Source organism: Ixodes scapularis, unplaced genomic scaffold (genome assembly GCF_016920785.2).
Source record: "Ixodes scapularis isolate PalLabHiFi unplaced genomic scaffold, ASM1692078v2 PGA_scaffold3__209_contigs__length_174095766, whole genome shotgun sequence".
Lineage (NCBI taxonomy): Eukaryota > Metazoa > Arthropoda > Arachnida > Ixodida > Ixodidae > Ixodes > Ixodes scapularis.
The window spans coordinates 467,244-489,309 of NW_024609868.1; the positions used below are offsets into that span (position 1 = coordinate 467,244).

Consider the following 22,066-nt stretch of genomic DNA (forward strand, 5'->3'; position numbering starts at 1 on the left):
CCGGTTCGGAGCGCTGAACCGGTTCGCGAACCGGTTCGGAAATTATAAATGACAAATTGCAACATCAAAATCAATTACAAATAAAACATCTGAAATCAGCACATACGAAACGGGATACATCGTAGTGTAAGGCTCAGGGATTTCTACCAGGAATGGTTTCTTTATGTGCACTCAAAGGTTACCTCACCGACGTTTACGCATTCGGACTTCGTCTAATTGGGTCCGAAGCAGTAGCTGTAAAATCCGCGACCTCCTTACAAACCCACTGACAAGTAGAACTCGCTAACCATCCCGCCACCTCGGCGTGTAAGCAATTGAAGGAACAGTGGGGAGAAAATACAGCTTTCTTTATTTGAACTAGAATTCGGTAACTCAAATTAGACCCTTAAAGAAGTTTTCATTAAACAAGATACGGAATATGAAAAACACTTCACCGAACGCAACGCCAGAAGGGCGTAATAGGATAAATATTAAAATAGAAGAGTTCGCTGTCTCACAAATATATAGCTTCTAAGTGCCTATACGTAACCGGATGCATCGTGGTGCTGGCTTTCGTCAGCGGCCGCCACAGGGATGCGGGGGATGCGGGAGAAGGTAACCGTTTGTCAAGATTCATGGATGCAGCGTTTATATTCCTAAGACTGAGTGGAGAAGAAAAATATGTGAGCGAGGTGTGTGTCAGTTGACGGCACTTAAAAAACAAATGGCATTGATAGCACATTCATTGTCAACAGCGCGTGGCCGAACCGTTTTGACATGAGCCGGTAACCGTTACTTTTTCCGGTTCAGCTCCGGTTCGGGTTCATCGCGATAACAATATAACGGTTCGGGTTCGGGTTCAGTTCCGGAAAAAATACCGGTTCGGTTCCGGTTCGACACCCTGATATATATATATATATATATATATATATATATATATATATATATATATATATAACCCGCCTTGGAACTCCCGAAGTTCGTAACGCCATGGCTCCATCTCGTGTAAATAAGCAGAACCAGGCGCGTTGGGTGCGCCGGTTGGTTGCTTCGCCAGCCTGTTGGCGGCGCTGCGCAGCGATTGACCACGTGATCGACGCTCCGCAGTTCTTCCTGTGGCAATGAAGGAGGAAAAACGTGCCAAATGTTCGTCGGAAAGCTGCGCTGAGGGCCGGATAGAGCGCCGTTCTCGTTTCGTGTGGCCCGTGGAACATGCTCAAACTGGCCGGCCTGTGCGGAACCTTCAGCCTGCTCACGCTGGGCTCCTTCTGCTCGACGTGGGCGGCAGCCCTGGTCACCTGCGTGCTGTACGTGGTCACTGGAGGATGGAGATTCGTGCGAATCGTCTTCTACACGGCCCGCCGAGACTTGACGTGAGTGCAACGAACGCCGCTGGCCTTATTCCCCGCCGGTTGGAGACGTCAGCCGATCGCCTTCGGGACAGCCTGACAGTTTCCGACTTCCGTAGTCCCTTCGAGGAAACCTTCTCGGCCTAGCGAGCCGCAAGTCCATAACGGAAAACTTCCCTAGAGCTCGGCCAGCTGCCATCGCCTGCAACTTGTGATCAGCGAGCTGACGATAGGAAATCGGTTCTAGGCGTTTGTCATTGTTTTTTTGCCCGTTTAACCGCGGAATGGCGAAAGATGGAGAGCCTCTACTGACTGCTACGAAAGTTTCCGGGCGACCGGTAAACAACTCGTCCTTGCGCAGCATGGTTGGCTGTGCGGAGGAGCATGAAAATGGCCTTAGAGGCGCGTTTGAAGCACAACTTCCTCGTGTCGTGCCGATTGGTCTTGTTTGGCTGTGCGGACACGCGCGTTGGCGGTACATCGTGGTCTTATTCGCTATCTGTTAGCGTTTTGGTACTAGCTGTAGCCTAGAATGACCGTGTAGTTACACCGCGCGAAAAAGCATAGCGCTTTTTTTTTATTTTTGTTACCGCTCGATGACACCTCTGCGGGTGTTTCATCCGCGAAGTGGGCATTTCGTTTACTGTCTAGGCGGACAATGGCCAGATCGTCTCTAGGTCAGGTCGCTGTCCGCGTGTAAAGCTCGGACGGAATTCGTAAAACCTCGCAGCGGGAAGGTTCCTTCCAGCTGAAGGAAACCCATTTAGCGTTGTTTCCCCAAGGCAGAAAACTTTCCTGCCCTCCCCCTTTTTTTTCTTCCAGAAAGGTAAATAAATAAATAAAAACTAATATAAAAAGGCGGGTTACGCGGATAGCAAATCGTCTGCTTCTTTCGCAGGAGTGATGTCAAAAGGACGCAGAGCTCTGATTGGCTTCGATTGAAAGGATATACAGCGTAGACTTTCAGTGCTAGATGCCTGGAGGTCCACCCGCTATTTCATTCTGTTTCAATCAGCCAATGAGAGCTCGGCGTTCTGACATCGGAGCAACCCCTGTGCTACAAGCAGACGACACTTGCGCTCCGCATTAAAAAAACAACCTCAAAGTGCACTACTGTTTTTTTTTGTTTTTGTTTTTTTATTCTTTTTTTCGTCGCTATTAACGTGGCTATAAACTTGTCCCGAGGGGGAAACTCGAGAGTAAAGAACGATGTGAAACCCTGTTGCTAATCGCGTTGTCAAAGGTCGCGAAGTAGTGAAGGAAAACTAGTATAGCGCGCGTGTAGCGTGTTTTTCTCAACTTTCACCGCGCGAACATCATTTTTTTTTCTTCGCAAATCCACGCTCGAACGATACGGTTAATACATGTTAATGCGAGAGACGGTGGGCGTTTCGTATCTTAAACCCAAGACTGGGGATAAGCGGAATAGCACTATTTTTTCTTTTTAAATACATTTTGCGATTATTTTGCGCTCGTTACGTGTGTGACGTCCCTCCGAAAATATTCCGCGTTTTCTTTTGCCGCAAGTAGAAGCTGCGCTTGGCGGGACGATCATTGTCCGCCCAAATGTCCGAAGCAGCTAGACGGCAAAGTTTCCGAGAACTCGGCGCTATCCCGAGTTCCGAGTGATTTTCTCAACATTTCCGTGGGAAAACCAGTTACCGAACACTACTTTTCCCATCGGAAATTTTCCGAAAATCCCTTCTAACTTGCGAATGAGAGTTCTGAAACTCGCACCTAGTTCGGACGGCTGCATTTGGGTGGACAAGGAGCGACCCCTATCTTTGCGCAGTCTTTCTTACGCTTTACGAATTTGCTGAAAAAAAGAAGAGCTAGACTAGGCGGTAGGTGAGATGTACGACCAGCTGGTCATAAACAGGGGGCTCACCGTCACGTCGGATACAGTAACTAGCACATGGCGTTGAAACCAGCTTGGGCCAAGAATGAAGAAAAACTGGTGCACGCTACCCGTGTCGAACCGACGCAGCATTCTTCGGTCCTATTGAGCGAGTTAATTGGCGCCGAGGAATTGACTACCTTCTCGAATGTTCCTTCGTGCGCACGCCCTTTAATACAAAACCTGCGGAGCTTGCTCAGAATCATCCCACCGCACTGTTTCCAAGGTTTTCGTACTTGGAAGAAAGTCCGTGAGCTTCGAAAAAAATGCCACACGAAGGTCTCGAACATTGGAGATCGCTTTCCGATGCATAAAATCTGTGTTTTCCAAGCTCGAAAAAATGGCACCCACAAAGGCTACCTGGATGGAAAATACGCGATGGGACGTTTCTCTACCAACTCTTGCCTCGAAAGTTGATATTTCAAAAGTTGGCTGATTATTTGGCGTTAGTTAGCTCGTTTGGCGCTTGGCCAAAGTGCTGCCTCGGTTAGGCACGGGTAGCGTGCGCCAGCTTTTCTTTCCAGCGTCGGCAAACGTTCGCTGGACCAGCCTGGCTCATCGAGTGAGGACGCTTTCCAAGGGGTCTTTGGCTGAGTTTTCTAGGGCCGCTGATTTTTCCTCGTGCTACCGCGCGTGGAGGAGCGCTGCACACGGATCCTGCGTAGGCTGCCTGCACGTCTGTCTGCCTCAGGGTGAAGACGTCATTGTTGCCCCGAATGTGCCAGCGCGTGACGCTCTCGCGCACTCGGTGCGTGACTCGGGCGGTTAAATGGCGTCTATGGATATTAGCCGAAGCTACGCGCTCGAGCTCAGCGACACCGGATTGCGCGCGCTTCAAAATGCAGAAAAAGCGATTGGGCGAAAAAATGGCTGAGATGTCACCACTCCAGCAAAAGCGCGCGTGTGTATGAAGGCGCTCTAATCCTGCGTTCCCCGCTGATCTGAAAGGCCATCGTGCACCTCATAGGCGTAGACTACGGGGGGGTATCGCGGCTCGTGCCGCCCTTCCCCCCCCCCTGGCCATGATCTTTACCGAGACGCTGTTTACGTGCCATGTGACGAGCTTCTACTAGTGGCGTGTAAACAAAACGCGCACAGCGACGGACACGTGGCGATATACATACGCTGTAGAGTGTACCCCCTAAAATAAACTACCGATGATGGCCGGTGCAAAAGAAATTGCGCGGAAAAGCCCCCCGGGAGGATGGAAAGTCTACGCCGCTGGTGCAGCTAATGTTCAGGCTCGATATCCAAACGCCCTTTGACGCAGAGTTCGCCAACCACTGCTTCTGACGGAATCGCCATTGAAGCCCAAAAGAGAAAATACGATTACAGATAGGAATTTTACGAGGCGTTATCGATATACATCGATATGCGATGCCCGACCTTGGAACTTTTCTAGAGGCTTTGCCGCGATGCCTCGTGGCTGGAGGACCGGGAGAAAAACATCGGTCGCGTTGCTCTCTGCCAGTCGCGGGAGTCTTCTTATCCAAGTGCGGCCTTGGCGGTTCCGATGACTCGCCTTCGCCGCCGTCTTTTTTTTTCTCACGTTTTTGGCGTCGAATATGTCACTCGGTAACGGCTTACGGCTTCGCCTTCTTCTCGGGATCCGAGTGATCCGAGTCCGGTCCAGATAGCGGAGGTGCGTTTGGGACGCCTCCTGGCGAGTTCCTCGACGTTTTCTAGCGCGCGACCCGGGCGGGTGGAGTTGCCAAATCTGCGCAGGTCGTGCGTGTCTGGGAACGCTTTTTCCTGGGCCTGGCTGGATCGGAGAGCACCGAACGCCTGTCCCCGGCCTCTCTTTCGTGCACGTCTTTTTTATTCGGTTGCCTCTGCAGCGTTGCTTTTCGTCCGCTATTCATCGTCCAAAGGCTAAGGTGACTCAAGTTCTGCCAATCTCTCAAGAAAGAGCTTCTTCAACTTGCCGATGGGACGTTTTGAGCAATCCAGTTACGAAGCTCGCTTTGCTAGAGGCGTACATTTACTATTTCGAAGACTGACTGTAACAGCGGGCAGCAAAAAATCTAAACGCGAAAGAAAGTGTGCCAAGCGTTTGTGGGTTTCTTTGGTGGCGAACGGCAGATGCAGCGTTGGTTGAATTTCGGAAAGAAACTGTCGAAGGCCTCGGTTGAACAGCACTCAAAGAATAGGACGGAGAGAACGATGGCGCCACGGAGAAAGTGCTTCGTCAACCTCCACGATTCCGTGTAAACCTGAGACGAAGGAAGAATAAAAGCGTCTTGCTTTGCGTAAAAAGGCACATGGATGGATGTGAACGGCTCTTCGCGTCTCGTTGCTCGCCTCCCGGGAACGGGAAGCGCTCTATTGAGGGTTCCATGAAATGCGGAAGTGCTCGCGATCGTGGCTCGCCAAATGTCATTCCTGAATGCAAACAGCACTCTTTACTCTCCCAACCTAGTTCTGCAGCCGGTATGGGATTGGACCTTAAGAGAGAGTTTCAGTACTGCGTATAGAAGCAAACGCAAGCTCTGCGCACTTGCGTTAGAGCCTTCGCGCCCCACGTTGCGCAAGCGCGTCGTCGCCGTACGCCAATCCCAAACCTCAATCTTGCGCTCCGCGCACGCGCAGTGTGGAACACGCGAAGCTGATGCAAACACACAGCGCTCGCATTCGCTCGTAGACGCCATACTGAATAAAATTCGCTGCTGTTTCACCGGCTTCCAACGCCAACGAAAGGTGCTGCAGTGAGCAGACGTGCAGGCAGGTAGGCGTTCCTTCGAACCGGAAAGGCTGAGATTGGAAAGTTTGCCGATTATCAAAAGTCGCGACTTTGATAGCACCATATGCTTTACCCACAATTAACGTAATTTTACGTGGATTTCTCAGATTACCTAGAATGTTTTCGTTTATTTTCGACTATTTTCATTTTATAACTCGTTAATGAAAAATGCTCCCACGTGTCGGGAATAATGTTAAAACAATTATTCATCTAAATACCTGAAAACCGATTAAAGGGCCCGCAGTTCATTATTTGAGATGGCAATTTTCTGAGAGAGAAAAGGCAACAAGAACGCACAAATATCAGCACTGATCTTTTCAACAAATACAATATGCCATGTTACATTAAAGGGACACTGAACTCCTTAAAGGGACTGCGCAACGACATTGGGTAGGAATATTTCTCACTTTACACCGGCTTCCTGGCACTAGTGGGAGAAAAGAAGACTCGAACGCACCACCGCTGACCAAGAAGCGTCTTCGTCGCGGCGGAATTCAAAAGATATGAAAGCGGGGCTTTTCTTTCAGTCTCTCCTTCCAAAGCCGCCTTTTGCTCCTTCGCGAAATTCGATGACGGAGCTGTGGGGACAACGGCAACAGTACGATCCCCGCGAATGAGTCATCGAGCTTTGCGGTGACGATATTCAAATGCTGCTCACACAGTGGACGCCAAGACTGCGTACGCATTCGATCTGGGCTCGTGACAATCGATGCCTCGACATGCATTCGGGTATAGTGGCCCGTGTCCAATCGCTGCAACGACGACAATAGCCGAGCTATAACAATGTCTGGAACTCAGCGCGTGTCCTGTGCTTTGCCAACCCCAGCGCGTGGCTATGATCAACACTTGCGGCATATAATCGGCTCCAGATCACGTGGCCGCTTGAGGAGGTGAACCGTGCTCGTTTTTCTTTGGATTTTTTTTCTGGAACTTTTATTGCGCGGGGTGAAAAACGAACGCGTGTTTCATAGGTCATTAACGTCAGGGATCCGTTTTAAGCGGTATTTGCGCAAAGTACAGAAATTGTTGCATCGACCCTTTAAAATATTCCGAAGTGCCTGGATTGGACACGTATGTCACAAAATGAAGTTTCCGCGAACAACTTCTTTATCTCAATAATTACGCTGAGAGACACACGTTATGAAAGAATCCGAAATGAACACTTATCAAATCCAAAATAGAGGTTAGTTTCGGTTTCGTTCTAGGGTTAAAACGTGCCTCCTGGCGGATAAAGAGGTGACCTGCGCTCCTAACACCCTAGCTTCCTCGTATAACGAGACATCATTTGTGTTGCTCAGTGAAGCCGACACACTAGACAGGCTCTGCAGCAGCAGGCATCTCTGACCTTCACTATAACCGCCATTTTGGAAAACGAGTGGATTGGAGTCACGAACACCCTTTGTAACGGGCGGTAACCTGCGCAACCTGGCCCAGGTCTAAAAAAGACAAACGTACGATTCCTCCCGCCCTTTTAAGACCAATTATTTTTCTCTCCCTAACTATCACCAGGCAGTGTGGGATATGACCAGGATGACCTTCGGGGGATCGGGCAAAACAAACTAAAAACATCACCCCCCTGCCTCTTCCCCTCGGCGAGGGAGTCGCAAATTGTCCTTTGGTCAAACCTGGTCGGCGTTACCCCAGCACCGGACCCACTGGTAGACAGGGTTGAGACTTTGGGCCGGAGCCACGCGGGAGGGAGTCCCAATTTTCCTCTGTTCCGCCTGTCCCCATCATTTGGTTTTCCCTAGATAATTTACACGAATCTCCTCATCGCCTCTTTGTCACTGGAATCCTTTTCTCCTCCGTCCCTCCGTCGTCGCCAGCGAAACTCGGGGCCCTGGGCAAATTCGTCAACCCTTCAGGAAGTGCAGGGCGAAGCCCCGTGCGAGTCAAAATCAGGTGCTTTAGTGTCTCGCTCTCATTATGGCAGGTGGCACATAATCTGTCTGTCTCCTGAAATGTGGCCCTCTACGTTCTCGTCCTCAAAACTCTCGTTCTCGCCTCAAACAGTAAAGAACTTTCCAGTGAATTGTCGACCCCACTTTCCTTTTTTGTGACCCGTAATGTAGTCTTTCTTTCCTCTGCCTTTATATGTTTCCAGTCATTGGGCACCTCCCATAAATATCGACAGCGTCGTACTCGAGTGATTGTCACGCAGACGGCTTCTTTTCGGCGTCACATATCGCGTGCCCCAGGAGGCCCTTTTGTCGGGCGCTCACAACCTGTAGTTGACACGTTTTTCACCCGGGGTTAGGTACAAAAAAAGTATCAGACGACGCTTCACCGAGCCAGGCAAAATATTGCGCCGAAACGCGACGAAGAACACGAAAGAAAAAGACTAACGTTCATAATCCACGGATTAACGGAGATATCTTGCATTTGAAACGTAGAATTGCCCGAGTGAGAAAGAATTCTAAATCTAATAGAACACAAACATGTCGCCAGCTTCTTTCTGAACTAAATGCGCGACCTAAACTTGAAATGTCAGAAGCGAAGAAAAAATATTTTAATACTTCGCTCCGCTCTTTCATTAAAAGTGCGCCACGAAAGTTCTGGCGTTATATCTCACCTAGGGATAAGCCATCTGTCCAAAGTAATATTACCGCGACTGAGTTCAATTCTTTTTTTAAATCGGTATTTCCTACTGACGACGGAGTTATCCCGAGCCTCGAAGTTAACGATGCGGACGTAATTAGTGACATTTTTATAACTCGGGAGGGAATTTTCGACTTAATTTTAAGTAAATTAGGCGCTAAGAAAAGTACTGGGCCGGATATGATACCAAACACTTTTTTTTTAAAAAGGTACGCAGAAGGGATGTCCGAGTATTTACGTGTTTTGTTTTGTTTTTCTCTCGGGCATGCAGTATTACCAAATGACTGGAAGACAGCAAAAATAATTCCGATACATAAAGAGGGTGACTGGAGTGCAGCATCAAACTTTAGGCCAATATCTTTAACTAGCACCACGCGTAAATTGGTAGGGCAGATGATTTTTACGCATATTTCGTGTCACTTGGATAAGCATAACCTAATATATAGAAATCGGCATGGGTTTAGGAAATCACTTTCGACTACAACTCAGCTCATAGAATTTACGCGTGACTTGGCTGAAGCCATTAACGAGAGGGGCCGGACGGACGTAATTTACTTAGCTTTTTCCGAGGCGTTTGACCCGGTGTCTCATCCAAAGCTGCTGGCAAAACTTTCCAGTATACTCAAAAACTCACAAATTATAAATTGGATAACCGCGTATGTATCAAACCGAAGCCAATATGTCCACTATAACAAAGTTGATTCGGACAAAGTGCTCGTTACTTCAGGAGTGCCCCAGGGTTCCGTACTTGGGCCACTTTTGTTTTTGATTTACATTAATGACATTCCAACCAATATTGATGTCCCGATTAGATTGTTCGCTGACGACTGTATTATATATAAAACAATAAAAAGCCATACCGACAATCTTAAACTGCAGCAGGCTTTGGATGAGATACTGTGTTGGACTAAAAAATGGCAAATGAAGTTAAATTTTTTTCAAACAGCCGTCATGACAGTGTCCCGTAAAAAAAAGCCAATTCAATTTGGTTACCTACTGGATGGACAACCAGTAAAGCGGGTTGAGGAGTACAAGTATTTAAGACTTCTTTTTAACGATAAACTGAACTGGAACCAGCATTTAGAATTAACGGTTAACAAAGCGAGGGGCACTTTGTTTGCGTGTCGTAGGAAATTAAAATATGCTGCTTTTGACACTAAACTTATTGCTTATAAAAGTTTTATTAGGCCTGTGCTCGAATATGCTAGTTCAGTATGGTGCCCTTTCACACTAAACGGTATTAACAAGCTGGAAAGTATCCAAAAGTTAGCTGCTCGGTTTATTTGTAATGATTATCGTAGAGAAACATCGTCCACCGAATTAGTTATTAGAGCGAAGCTTCAACCTTGCAAATGAGAGCGAAAATTGATAGGTTAAAATTGTTGTTCAATATTCGTAATGGCACTCTTCATGTTCAAAGCTCTAACTATATACAATCATTATCGACCGGGTCCTCACGTCTAAACCACGCAAGAGCGTTAAAACAATACAGGTTCAAAAACGACTATTTTAGATATTCTTTCTTCCCTCGGGCAATTCATGAATGGAACGAGCTACCAAATGATGTCGTCGTTAACGCAACTGTTGCTAATTTTGTATCTGCTCTCGAATTCATACTTAATTGAGTTTTCATTTATAAATCTGCATCTTGTATACATGTTTTGTACCCACTCCTACCATGGCTCCTTGAGTGCAGCCGGTAGTATTCCTAAATAAATAAATAAAATAAAAATACGACGACTTGGCTAAGGCGCGGAGGGCAGAGAGGAGCGTCACGTGATTCGACTGACATTTCAAAGAACATTTTTTAACCAAAATTCTTCCCTCGAGTTAAATAGTTAAAAAAAAAAAAACAGTATAGGAAGATGATTGCTTTTGTCGATGCTCCTTGTTTGTGGACATAAATTAGTCTTGACACGTTACAAATGTACGCGAAATGCTTTGCTTAGTCTTTGGCTAAGCTACTATCTAAGCTTCTTGCACCAAGTGCACATCCCGTTTGGTAAAGCCGTCGTGAAAGGGGGTTCAAAACTGTGCGTGGTGACGTCTTGAATGCCGTGCACAGAACGGTTTATTTGAATTTGGATCTTCTTTTAAACCACTGGCATTTCAATCGGTTACAGCCGTTTCTTGTTACGAATTATAACAATATAAATCGTTCGGCAACACCGAACACTGTGGTAATTTTGTAAACATTGACATATTTCTACGTATTTTTTAGAGCGCAGCTCTTGGGCGCCCGTTTCCGGTTTGGTCGACGTCGGCGTAACCGCGCGTGGCATTATGGGAAGTTTCCTATAATGACGTCACACGTGACGTCACGCTAAATTTAGCGGGGAAATTGACGCCAGGTGACCTCAATACCAATTCAGTTTCCCCGCTAAATTTAGCGGGAAAATGTCGGTAAATTTCTCGCCAAATTTAACGGGAATATTTCCCCGCTAAATTTAGCCGGGAAATTTTTGCTTAATTTAGTGGGAAATTTAGCGAAAATGTTCGGATAAATGGGAGGGGAGGAGGGAGAGGAGGGTATGGAGGGGGAGCGCGGACATACCCTCCCCTCCGTACCCTCCCCTTCTCCTCTTCAAGAGCCGGGCTCTAATTCGGCATGACAGAGAATTGTAGACGTCTTTCATTTTTTAATCAGGTTGTTAAGAAATCGGTTTGCTAGAACTCAATTGAAAGAGTGAAACTTGCGCGATAGCTAACAGCAATTGCGACCATTGCCCGTACGAGACATTCCAAAAGCAATGGGCTTCAAACATGCCCCGACTCAAAATACTCGAAAATCTTAATGAACCCACAGCATCGTGTTGTCCCAGCAATATATACAAAATGATCGCAGCTCACAATTATGGCCTAGATGAGCTCCAGCAATGTTTCCTGCAGAATGACGTGGCTCGTCTTCGCCACCGGAACTGAATCTTGCTACCGGACTCCATGGGCCGGTATTTTGCTTCGAGTGAAATGCGATGACTTCTAGTTGCTGTTCAGTCCAGCAACCAATGGGTGGCGCTGGCTCAGAGCTCGACCCTGTGCTTACGAATCGAGGCAACAACTCGAAGCATTTACCCGAGAGGATCTGCGCCCGGCTGCAACTGTTTAGCGCGGGTATAGATGAAAACGGTCTGGCTGGTCATAGAATGTTTTGGCCAGTCCAGCAGGCTCCAATGTTTCCACGAGACGGCGGCTTCGGGACCTTCCAAGCTTTCCGAATGTCTGCGAGAGCAACGCCGCGATTTCAGCGTGCCGAGCGTCGTTCGAGGCGCGCTTATGCTGCGACGAAGCACGAACGTGTTGGGCGTCAATGAAAACGATGGCGTCGTCGTACCAGTCGTCGAGATCCTCGTGAACGCGCGGTTTGAGACCTTGCACCTCGAAGAGCCCTCGAGCAGAAAAACATTCGCCTCTTTACAGCGTTACGCCGCTGTGACGCAGGTTGCTTAGCGTCCTTCGGAAAAGCAATTATTTCCGAGGACGGCTGGCTGGAGCGAACGTGACTTCTTTACTTGGCCGAGCAACTCATGACGTTGTCAGAGCGGGAAACTCGAAGTGCGTGCCACGGCGACCGTCTCCCTTTTTAACGCGGAATGGGAGGAAAGTTGGACGGAAACCGTTACCGAATGTACGTACTTCACGGCACAATCAAAGAATGGGACTGTGAGCCCGACATTCTATCCGCCAATAAAGCTCGCTTTGTACCACGCTGGTAGAACTATTCCAACAATTTATCGGAAAAAACAACAACTTCCAAACGTGGTCACCATCACACAAAAAAGGACGGGGCTTACAATAAAATAAAGCTTTATAAAAAAATAAAAATGTCTAGCACAAATTGCGAAGAATGTTCCGTGTGTACAGCCTACTTTCTACGTATGCAGATCCAAATAAATCGAGCATTTGTTCTACGCGGCATCGACTTGTGAGCCTTCTGAAAATCGCGCCGACTGAACTTGTTGGCTTGAACCGCTGCGATCGCCTACGCCTGTATTGAGCTTTTTGATGATATAAAAAGAGCGCATCCGCGGTTGCAGTTCGAACGGCAGTATAGTCACAAAGCCTTACCAAAGTTGAAAGCTGGGTTAGTTGGTGTAGGGTAATGTAGGTAAAACAGCGTAAAACGACCAAGACTAGAAGGAAGTTCCTTCCTCCTAGTCTTTGTCGTTCTGCGCTGTTTTACCTACATTATGTATTGCACAAAACCTAGCTGCCGCATTCGGGATCCGGATAAGATGGTTCCAGACAACATGGTCCCGGACAAAACGGTCTTGGTCAATATAGCCCCGGGCGAAACCGCCCAAAGCACAAACCCGGACAAAATGGCCCCAGGTAAATTGTGAGGCATAGTTTGCTCGCTCTTCGAGGGTTATGGTCGGTTGTTCTGTACTTGCCGCAAACAATCGAGATCTGAAATTTCCTACTTATGGCGGTAACTCACTCTGCTGGCTCTAAGCATCCCAGAACTCCTTAAATCATGACGATACGCGGCCGATTTCCGTTTTAAAATCTGGAATGTTCGCAGTATCTCTTGTGTCTGCTCTGGCGCGTAAGTTGGCTTTGTTGAGCGCGCTTCTCAGCGCGCTACAAGCGGCAGCCGCCAAGTAAGCGTCGCAATTTGGATTCTCTTGCTTCGCCGCAGTGCATCCGAGTGCTGAAGGAAAAGCATTCCCCTGAAGCAGGACGAACTTCGCAAGCCCTTAGCTGCAGTAAACATCTCCGAATTAAACTCTGGCTATTGTTCAGGATAGGCTGCTGTATTCTGCGGATATCTTATTCCACTTCGGAATGTAGCGAAGGTACTCGCGAGAAAATTTATATTTTTATTTGAACGTTTATTTTTCTTCGAACTACGTCGTTCAGTTGCATCTTTATATTTGCTTTATCCATTTAAGGTACGGTGAATAGAATAAATTAAAACGAATTTAGGCGGAGCGGTAGAAGGAAGCTTCGGAATTATACCTTAACGGCTTTGGCGGGATTATTTTAAGAGGCCATACTTGTCGTTCACGTGCCGCGTTATTATGAGGATTACGTACAAAATATCATTGATTTCATAATGTAATAGCAAAAGTTGTTCGTTAGTCTGAATTAAGAATTTTTGTTTTATTACAACCTTTAGAACTTGAATGAAACGCCAATTTGTGCGCTCAAGATTGTTCTAACATTATTTTAGTGGCATATACTATTTGGTTTATAATTTAACTTCGTACCTAAAAGGACCCTTGGCAGCAGTCCATCCTGTCTTTGGTCGATCAGCATCTTGTTGCCATGCCTAGTGCTGCTATGTGCAACTACTACAGCTACTTTTGTGTAAATCAAACTTGCTGTTGCGCAGAAGTGTGAAGGCAAGGCATGCACGGTTCTTAGTTGGGTAGACCAACTCGCGAATCTTAACATGTATTCGCGGTGGTACGAATGAAAATGGAGCGTGGGCTTGTGCTCCCGAAGTACTTTTGGCTGCTCCATAAGGGGCTACGAAACGACCCGGGGCAATCGCATCACTGCACTGGTGCACGCTGTTGATGAGAGCCGGTGCAGTACCGCTGGTAGCCTTTAATCACGCAGTAGCGATACACGACCGCCATCAGAGATATGTCTGATTCGTGGTGTGCACGCGTTAGCCTGTACTACGTCTCACCAAAGTCCGACGTTACCAGCTGACCAATCCAGCAGTGCTGAAAGCAAAGCGTACTCATTGTGCCGGTCGAATTGTTTGTCCATGTTCATGACCCGCTACCCCAATCGAGCGCAGAGCGACGCTTTTAGTCTGTGTATTTGCGTAGCGACTTTGAAAGTCAATCGGAAGTGCTCTCACTTTTTGGAGCCTTAGAGCGGAGTGAGCGACAATAGAAATTAGCTTTTGGGCTTCCTCGCTAAAATGTACCATGAAAACCTTAATACATTAAAATATGCATTCCACGCGCGTTGAATAAAGCTTCGGTGGATCAGTTGACAAAAATTTCAAAAGGCGCCCAAAGTGTCAGCAAATTACTCGAGACCATATTGTCGTACACCCGCCGCATTCCTATCTGCGTGGCCCCTGTACTGATTTCCCTTTTCCAGCTTTGAGTTGCCCTGGAATGGCCCCCTTCGGCCACCTGGGGTGCCTAGAGGCAGGATTTTGGTGGGTGTTTTCGCTTTCCTCCTCGCCTAAAAATGCCCATCGTACGTCCTTCGTGTGCCGTGTTCTGAGTCCGCGCAAGGTCGCCCCCGTCCTTGGCGATTTGATGAGCGCGTCGCCCCCTTGCAGCTGGTCGGCTGAGCCACTTGAGATCGCTGCCCCCGATCTCGTTTGTCGGAAGCGGAACACCCCGTGACCCCCTTGGCGGCTTTCCCGCGTGGCCCTCGGCTAGGTGCTCGTCGGACCAGTCGTCCGCCCGTCTCTCCGGAGGACCGCCCGTGGAGAGGCTCTCTCGGGCGCTGCCTTGGGCCACGAACTGGACTGACGGAACGGCGGACGACTTCCTCGCGTTGAGGCCGACGGGGACGCTATGGCAGCTGTCGCCCTAGCAACCCCGGTCCGACTCAACGCAAGTGTGGGAATCGTCACTCGGAGGAACTGGGTGGACTGCTCGCTGCGCGATTCGAGCGCCTTTTCTGGGACGTTTTTTTCTGTCATTCGATGAGCGTTGAGCTTCCGGCGTCTTTTCCAATGGGCTCGTTCGATTCACCGAGCCGCGCTTGATTTTCCCTCTTAAGGCCCGTTCACACGCTTGCGACCTCTTAAAACTGGGCTCCTTAAAACCTTTTACAACGAGAGGATACACTGGCGCCGTCTATTGGGCAGCAGTGTAAACTTGGCGGTCCGGCATATTTCCTATTTCTCTCGAGCATTAGCCTTTCTTTCTTGGCTCGAGAAACTTTTGTCAACGTTATTAACGAGCCTTTCTTATAGGTATTACGCATATTTGACCTCGGAAATACCGCAGAACCTTCGCTCTTGTGGAATGCAGTTCCAGGGTCACCGCCTAGATGACGCCAGTGTGCCAGTCTCGTCCTAAGAAATTTTAAGAGGTTTGAACGAGTCTCGGTCTCTCTCGGTTGCGAGAGTGTTGAACGGGTCTTTATCCGATTAGCAACGCGAGTCTCTTCACTGGTTGGACGTGCCAGCCGAACCTCTTCCTCCAATGCCCCCGTGCTACTCCCAGCGGAACTTCGGGTGTTCGGACATACAGCGGCGCTCCGTGAAACGAGCGCCAGAGGGGCTAAAAGCGCCAAAGGGAGCGACAAAAAAAGAAGAAAGAAAAGAAAAAAAACTTTAGCCGCAGCGGGTTTAGGGGGTTCCTAGTGGGCTCTTTCGCAGCCAGCTGGGGCTCTGTTCTGTCTACTGCGTCTCATACTCCAATACGACCCGAGAAAGTTCCTCTGCAACCGCACAAGAAGATATCCACCGGGCGCTGCACCCTGGCGGTCTCCCCAAGGCTTTTCTCTGACTGACTTTTGGTTCGGCAAAGGGGCGACTTTTTTTTCTTTTCCCAGACGAGCGAGGTCGCAACTGCGGAAAGTAAAACCGCACCTTGGGTGGATTGCGAAGCCCCGAAGCTGGCAGCTGCGACGTCCCTCCTGCCCCTCAACAAACAGAAAAGTGCTCCTCCCAAATGCTGCGAACTTCTCAATCGGAAAATGAGGTCCATTTTAAAGAACTGGCACCATTCGGCTCCATGTATTCGTGAGCTCCGTGGCCCACCATTTTCCCATTGGAATCTTCAAAATAGCTTTGGCGTTGTTGCGTTTGGCCGAGCACGGCTCGGCCAGGGCGAGAAGACGACTCTGGAAGCAGAACAGACGGACTTCCCAGGCACGCCGAGAGACCATATCCCAACAAGAAACCCGACTTTTATCGGCTGCTGCCAAGAAGAGAAGAAAGAGTGCGAAGATGTCGCTTTCGGCGGCTGTCAGCAGTTGCGCGCCCTCCTGCACTTACGCCTTAGAAAGCAACAGCGTCTTCACACCGCCAGGGCCACATTGGGCCGAACGTTCGGCGATCCGTCCTTTATTTTCTCGGCTAAAATCCCACGGTTTTTTTTTTGATGGATGGATGCTAATGGCTATACTTTTTGTAACGGGCGGTAGCTTGCGCCACCCAGCTATAGGTCTAAGAAGACAAACACTATTCCTGCCGCCCTTCTTAACCAGTTTCCTCCCCCTATGACCAGGCAGTGTGGGATATCACCGGAATGAGCTTAGAAAAATCGAAAACAGAAAACACACACACACACACACACACACACACACACACCCTGTAGTTTAAGGTTGCTTGGCAAGTTCCCTAAATCGCCCGTTGCCCTTCCTTGGGGCGTCCGCTCGGTGGCGCTCGCTTCACCATTTGCCCCGCCCTATGGACAAAAGCGGCGGAACCGATGGAACGTTGGATCGAGATTGCCTGGGGTGGAAAGAGGGTGATCTTTACGCTAAACGTCAAATGTGCGCCAAGGTTTGCTCAAGAAGAGCGTCGTCCGAAAACGGCCCTTCCCCGTTGCCCGGGGAGGCGTTGCCGCTGTTCGCGCACGGAGAAGGCCGCCTTCGAAAACCGTTCCTCGGCGGAGCCTGGGAGATCTAAGGACTTTCAGGGGAGGGAAATCACTTGGCGAGGTTTTCGTCGTCCTCGGCTCGTACGATGGACCTGTTCCCAACTGCAGCTGTACTCGGAATCGCTCCTTTTTGGGATTTCACGCTATCCTTCCGGAGCTCGAGACGTTAATTGGAATCTGGAAGTGGGCCCTTAGTGAAGCTGGAGGCGGGACTCGAGCTGGGACAACCCTCCCTTCTCTCTTTGTCTTCTGGTTCCCTCGAAGTACACAAGGGACGGGAAAGTTGACATAACATTGACGAAATGCAACGAAGGCGCAACAAATATACGTTGCGAGGGATCTTCCATGACGAGCTGGAAAACTGTCGTGGCGATCCGGCAGCTGGTTCTATTCAGCGCATGGTCTTTGGAACGAAGGAGTGAAAAAACACGACAATCAGGAACATGATCTTACGAGAAGTATGACGTCTCAGAAAGAAGCTAACCTTTTAGGGACTCATTTTAATGGTACATTTTCTCTAATGGAACGAGCCGTGACACTTTTCTATTTTTGGACAAGGTGAGGGAGATTTAAATTAGCGCAGATGACACGTCCGATAAACGAGAGTATGTCGGAGAAAATAAAACGTGCTCCGCGACTTTGTACAGCTTCTCTATTAGTGAGAAATACGAATTCTGGATCCCTACTGATGATGCATGTTCAAGTTTAGAACGGACGAGAGTTTGGGAGAGTAAAGCGGTTAAATATGAAGGCGCCACAGAGAAGTAACGACGGAAATAGCCACCCACGCGGTTGCCGTGGTGAATTATACGGTCTAATTGACGCGTGCTTGCCAGCAGGAGTTAAATGAACGCCTAGGTACTTCTTGGATGTTACCTCCTTTGGGGCCTGCAATGTGCTGAACGTCACCACAGACTGGATGACGCGAAATGCGCATTAATTTGCACTCGTTATTATTAAGACGTACCTCCCACGAGCTACACAATTGTAAATGTTGTATAAATCAGATTTATACGTAACAAAATTACATTAGTTGTTATAAATCTTTGTACAAAGATTTATAACAATTTCACGTTAAACAAATAATGAATGAAATGAAAGTGCAGCTTGCGGATCCAGCGTCCTATCCAGACGTTAGGGGTGTATTTCTTTTAGCTTTCGCGTGTTGTTTTCTTTCGTAGCGTGCGTAAGCAACGTGGGAGAGCAGACAACCGGAACGCGACCTCCAAATAATCGCTTTTTCTCGCCAGGGGCGCATCTGTGTCAATCGTTTGCAAAAGTCTAGAAACCAGAGATCTGGCAACCTCCCCCGGCATCGTGTGTTACTCACTCATGAGCCATTGTCTGCAGTGACGTGTCGTCGCGTCGAATCTCACTTCCTCGTCTGCACCCATCTCCCCAACCGCCTTTCTTTTTGTCTTTATTTTTTTTTTCTACTTCAATCACCTGTGCTATGTACTGGGAACACGTGCTCTAAATCGTCTGACCTTTTTGGGACCGAGCTACTATGTTTATTTCTGTGAAAACTAACCTGCAAAAACTTATTTGTAAGTTTTGTTATTGGAGATTGATAAAAAAAAGTGGTGGTTTTTGAATGCAGTGACTAATTCCACACGTAATAGAATACCGATGAATGCTTTCCTGACGCTACTTGTGACCGCGAATTTAAACAGAAACAAAAGCGGTTCTGTACTTGAGGCAAAACGCTTACATTCTCTTAATTAAAAAAAACAAAAAAAAAAAAGAAGCATGAATGTCGAAATTGGTTTTCTTTTTTTTTTTTTAAGTTTGGTGCGAGGAGGCTGCAGAAAATTATTTTCAGAACTATCGCCGAATCCCTCCTTCCCGAAGCGTGACGTCATATGAGGAGTTTTCGGAATCTCCGCTCTCGCGCATCTCCAGCGCCTTTCAAAGCTACGCACGCGCCTTCTTGCTCTTTCTCAAAAATGGTGAGAAGAAGACGTCACGACCGGTGTCAGTGCGGGGCGTTATGTACGTGCACTAAATAAGCGACGCTTCGGAGTAACGACACTTACCCATCTTGTGGTTTGAAATCATGGTTGCCGGCAGCGGCGTAGACTTTCCATTTTCCCGGGGGAGTCGGGAGGGGGAGGGGGAAGGGGGGGGGGGGGCTGGGGGGTGCTGCTGCGCGTTACCTTTTAGCCAGAACTGGAGATTGAAGCTAACGAAAGCACGCTGGGATTCCATTTCCCATGTATTTTGTCAGTAAAGGCAACGTGGGCGTTATTTTGTTTACACGCCACTGCTAGAAGCTCGTTACATGGCACGTAAACAGCGTCTCGGTAAGGATCATGGCCCGGATCTCACCAGGGGGGGCCCCGATTGCCCTAAGGTATACCCCGAAGTCTACGCCTATTGTTGCCGGTTATCTGAAGCTTTATCTGAAAGCACGCGAAACGCTTTTCCGTCCTCCACAAATCTTTAAATAGTTCGCGACAGAGTAAAGCAATATCTACTGCTGAGCATGTCGCAGTTTTGAATCGTGACGATCGGCAGTTTCGTCTGCTTCGCACAAGCACCAACATGGCGGCGCCCACAACGATTTCGGGGAACAGGGTGCCGATGCTCTAAACATAGCTCATTTCGTGGCTCTATTGGCAAGCCTGCAATTGCACGCGCTGCCCACACGAGCGACACGCGCTTGGCGACCGAAAGATCTGGGTACGGACGTAACGACTGGTCGGAGGTTTTTCGCGTTTTTTCGCGTTACATCTTCGGGGAAAACGAATGGGATATTCAGATTCCGCTCGGAGTGAAGCGAGGAAAAGTAATCTCCTCGTTGTGTTATCGCGACGTCCGCTTATTCTAGACTTTGCGGGTCCCACCCCTACAGCCTTGAGCCCCGTCTGGATGTGGCTGCCGATCTCCGAAGGCCCCGGTATCGCCTGCCTATCTCGCTGTAAGGGGACGCCCTGTGGCGTGATGCGCTCTATCTCTTTGGCCGCCCCCCGTGTCTGTTGCCATTGGCGGGGACTGGGCATTTGAAAGCATTTAGGCGGGCTTTAGGAAGGCTTTAGGAGCTCTCGGATGATGGGTCACGTGCAAAGTTGATTTGGCGCCCTGAAAATCTCCCGACTCGACCTGCTCCACCGTGAGCCCTTCACGTGGCAAAGGTGCGAGCAACGCGGCCCAGCTTGTCGGTGGGCCGTGCCATACTCGGCGAAATTACTTCGGAAATGCGATCGAATTACGACTACGGGGCAATTCAACTAGAATGAGAAAACCCGAAAATTCAGTCGTTATGACCGATTATCGCTAAATCTGGACTAGAAACTGAGCGTTTCTACCCTAGAAACTGATCGTCATAGGCAATACATCGTTATATCTGGTATCGTTATAAGGGGATTGCACTCTACTTCGCTCTAACAGTAGATAGTCTGATTTACATATAGTCGCGCAGAAAAAAGTAATCAATTACAATTATTAATCGGCTTTAGAAAGCGACGCAATAGACCTTATTCCGTTTTGCGCGCCATCTGTCGAACGTTGCGCCAACCTTCTTCCGAATGCCTCAAACATGGCGATCCATGTTTGAGGTGACGTGCCGAGCGCTGCTGTGGGAAAGTGATACCGCACTACTGCTGTGTCTCGCTGCACAATCGGCGGAAGAAACGGACTGAAGTGAAGATACAAATTGCGTTTATTTTCCTTTTCAATCGAAATGGCAGGACTCCCTGCTTCTGCCGCGGACTTATTGCACTCTGTGCCGCTTTTCCCGTTCACTGGATTCTCCATGTTGGATTAACCTGAGACTGGGGTAGAGAAGAAACATCAAAACGTAGAAGGGACAGAAAACAGACAGGACGACGTCTCAAGTTGTCGTCCTGCCTATTTTCTGTCCCTTCTACGTTTTGATATTTTTTCTCTACACCAGTCTCGGGTTAATTCAACACGGTTAATATTCACCAGCTCGCCCGCGCCCTCACGATTCTTTTTACTAGATTCTCGTTTGGGTAATTCTCGAGGCTGAAACAGGCTCCTGACGCCCGCACCACATCCCGGAAGAACAACGTGGCAAGAACTAGCGCGAAGGCAGGCAGACCGGGACGGTGCCTCAAAAGATGGCGAGACGGCGCTAAGCGTGAATATTCCCCTTTCGAGAGCGACTTGAACAGTGTTATTTCCGGCAGAGTAATGTGTTTTCTTATTCCGGACTTGGAGGTTTAAGGTTCGTCGCGTCGAGTTGTTGTGTGTAGGGGTCTGACTATTTTCGGACGGGCAGCGTGAGATGGCGCTTCCCGCGAGCCTCGAGCGCGCAGCCATGGGCGGAAGGCAACCAGCGCCTGCTGGGCTGTTCCCAAGAGGACCTCGCCCTCATCTCGGGAGGGTTGGCCGGACTTGTCTCCGGAGGAGCCCCCGTTTTCGGGAGCTCTCGGACGGTACAGCTGGGCTTTCTCGTCAAAGACGCACCTCGGCGTAGGTTTTTCGCGCCACCGTCTTCGTCTGCGCGCTCCCTCTTTCGGCTATCGTCGAAAGAATGTGCGCAGGTGGCTGAGATACACAATTTTTAAACGATTTTCTAGGAGGCAGGCAATGACGCTGTATGCTCTCGCGGTTGCCTCTGTCTTATTACGAGACGAGAACGCTTCGGATGACTTTTCTTCTTCTTATTTGAATTATTTAAAAGCGGTTAGTAAAATAGACTTAATGTTTCTTCGAAGGGGGATGTTGCCTGACATCCACATTGGCGATTAGAATAATACGCGTGGAATTGATCGCTGTATGCGAGCACCGGCCCTTTCTTTTTTTGTTCATCTCTAAGAAAGAAGACTTCCAGCTAAGCTTGTTTCGTTAAACAGAACGATGCGTTTGCGAACGAATCAAAGCGAGGTATCTTCCGCTCTGCCTTCACTCGTTGGCTGTACCCGCGGCGCTCCATTTTCTCGAACGAGAAATTCCCTTATTTCGGTGAAAGGAAGTAGCGAGCTGAAAACGTGAACGAGAAACGCTG

At 48.6% G+C, this 22,066-nt stretch overlaps 1 protein-coding gene across 1 annotated transcript in view; it reads left to right on the forward strand.

Moving 5' to 3' along the window:
- Positions 1–1,083: 1,083 nt before the first annotated feature.
- Positions 1,084–22,066, forward strand: part of LOC8028477 (long-chain fatty acid transport protein 4) — a 72,698-nt gene continuing 51,715 nt past the window's right edge. The window contains 1 exon segment of the mRNA XM_029989668.4: positions 1,084–1,352. Coding sequence (XP_029845528.2) covers positions 1,192–1,352 — 161 coding nt within the window. The 5' untranslated portion in view covers positions 1,084–1,191.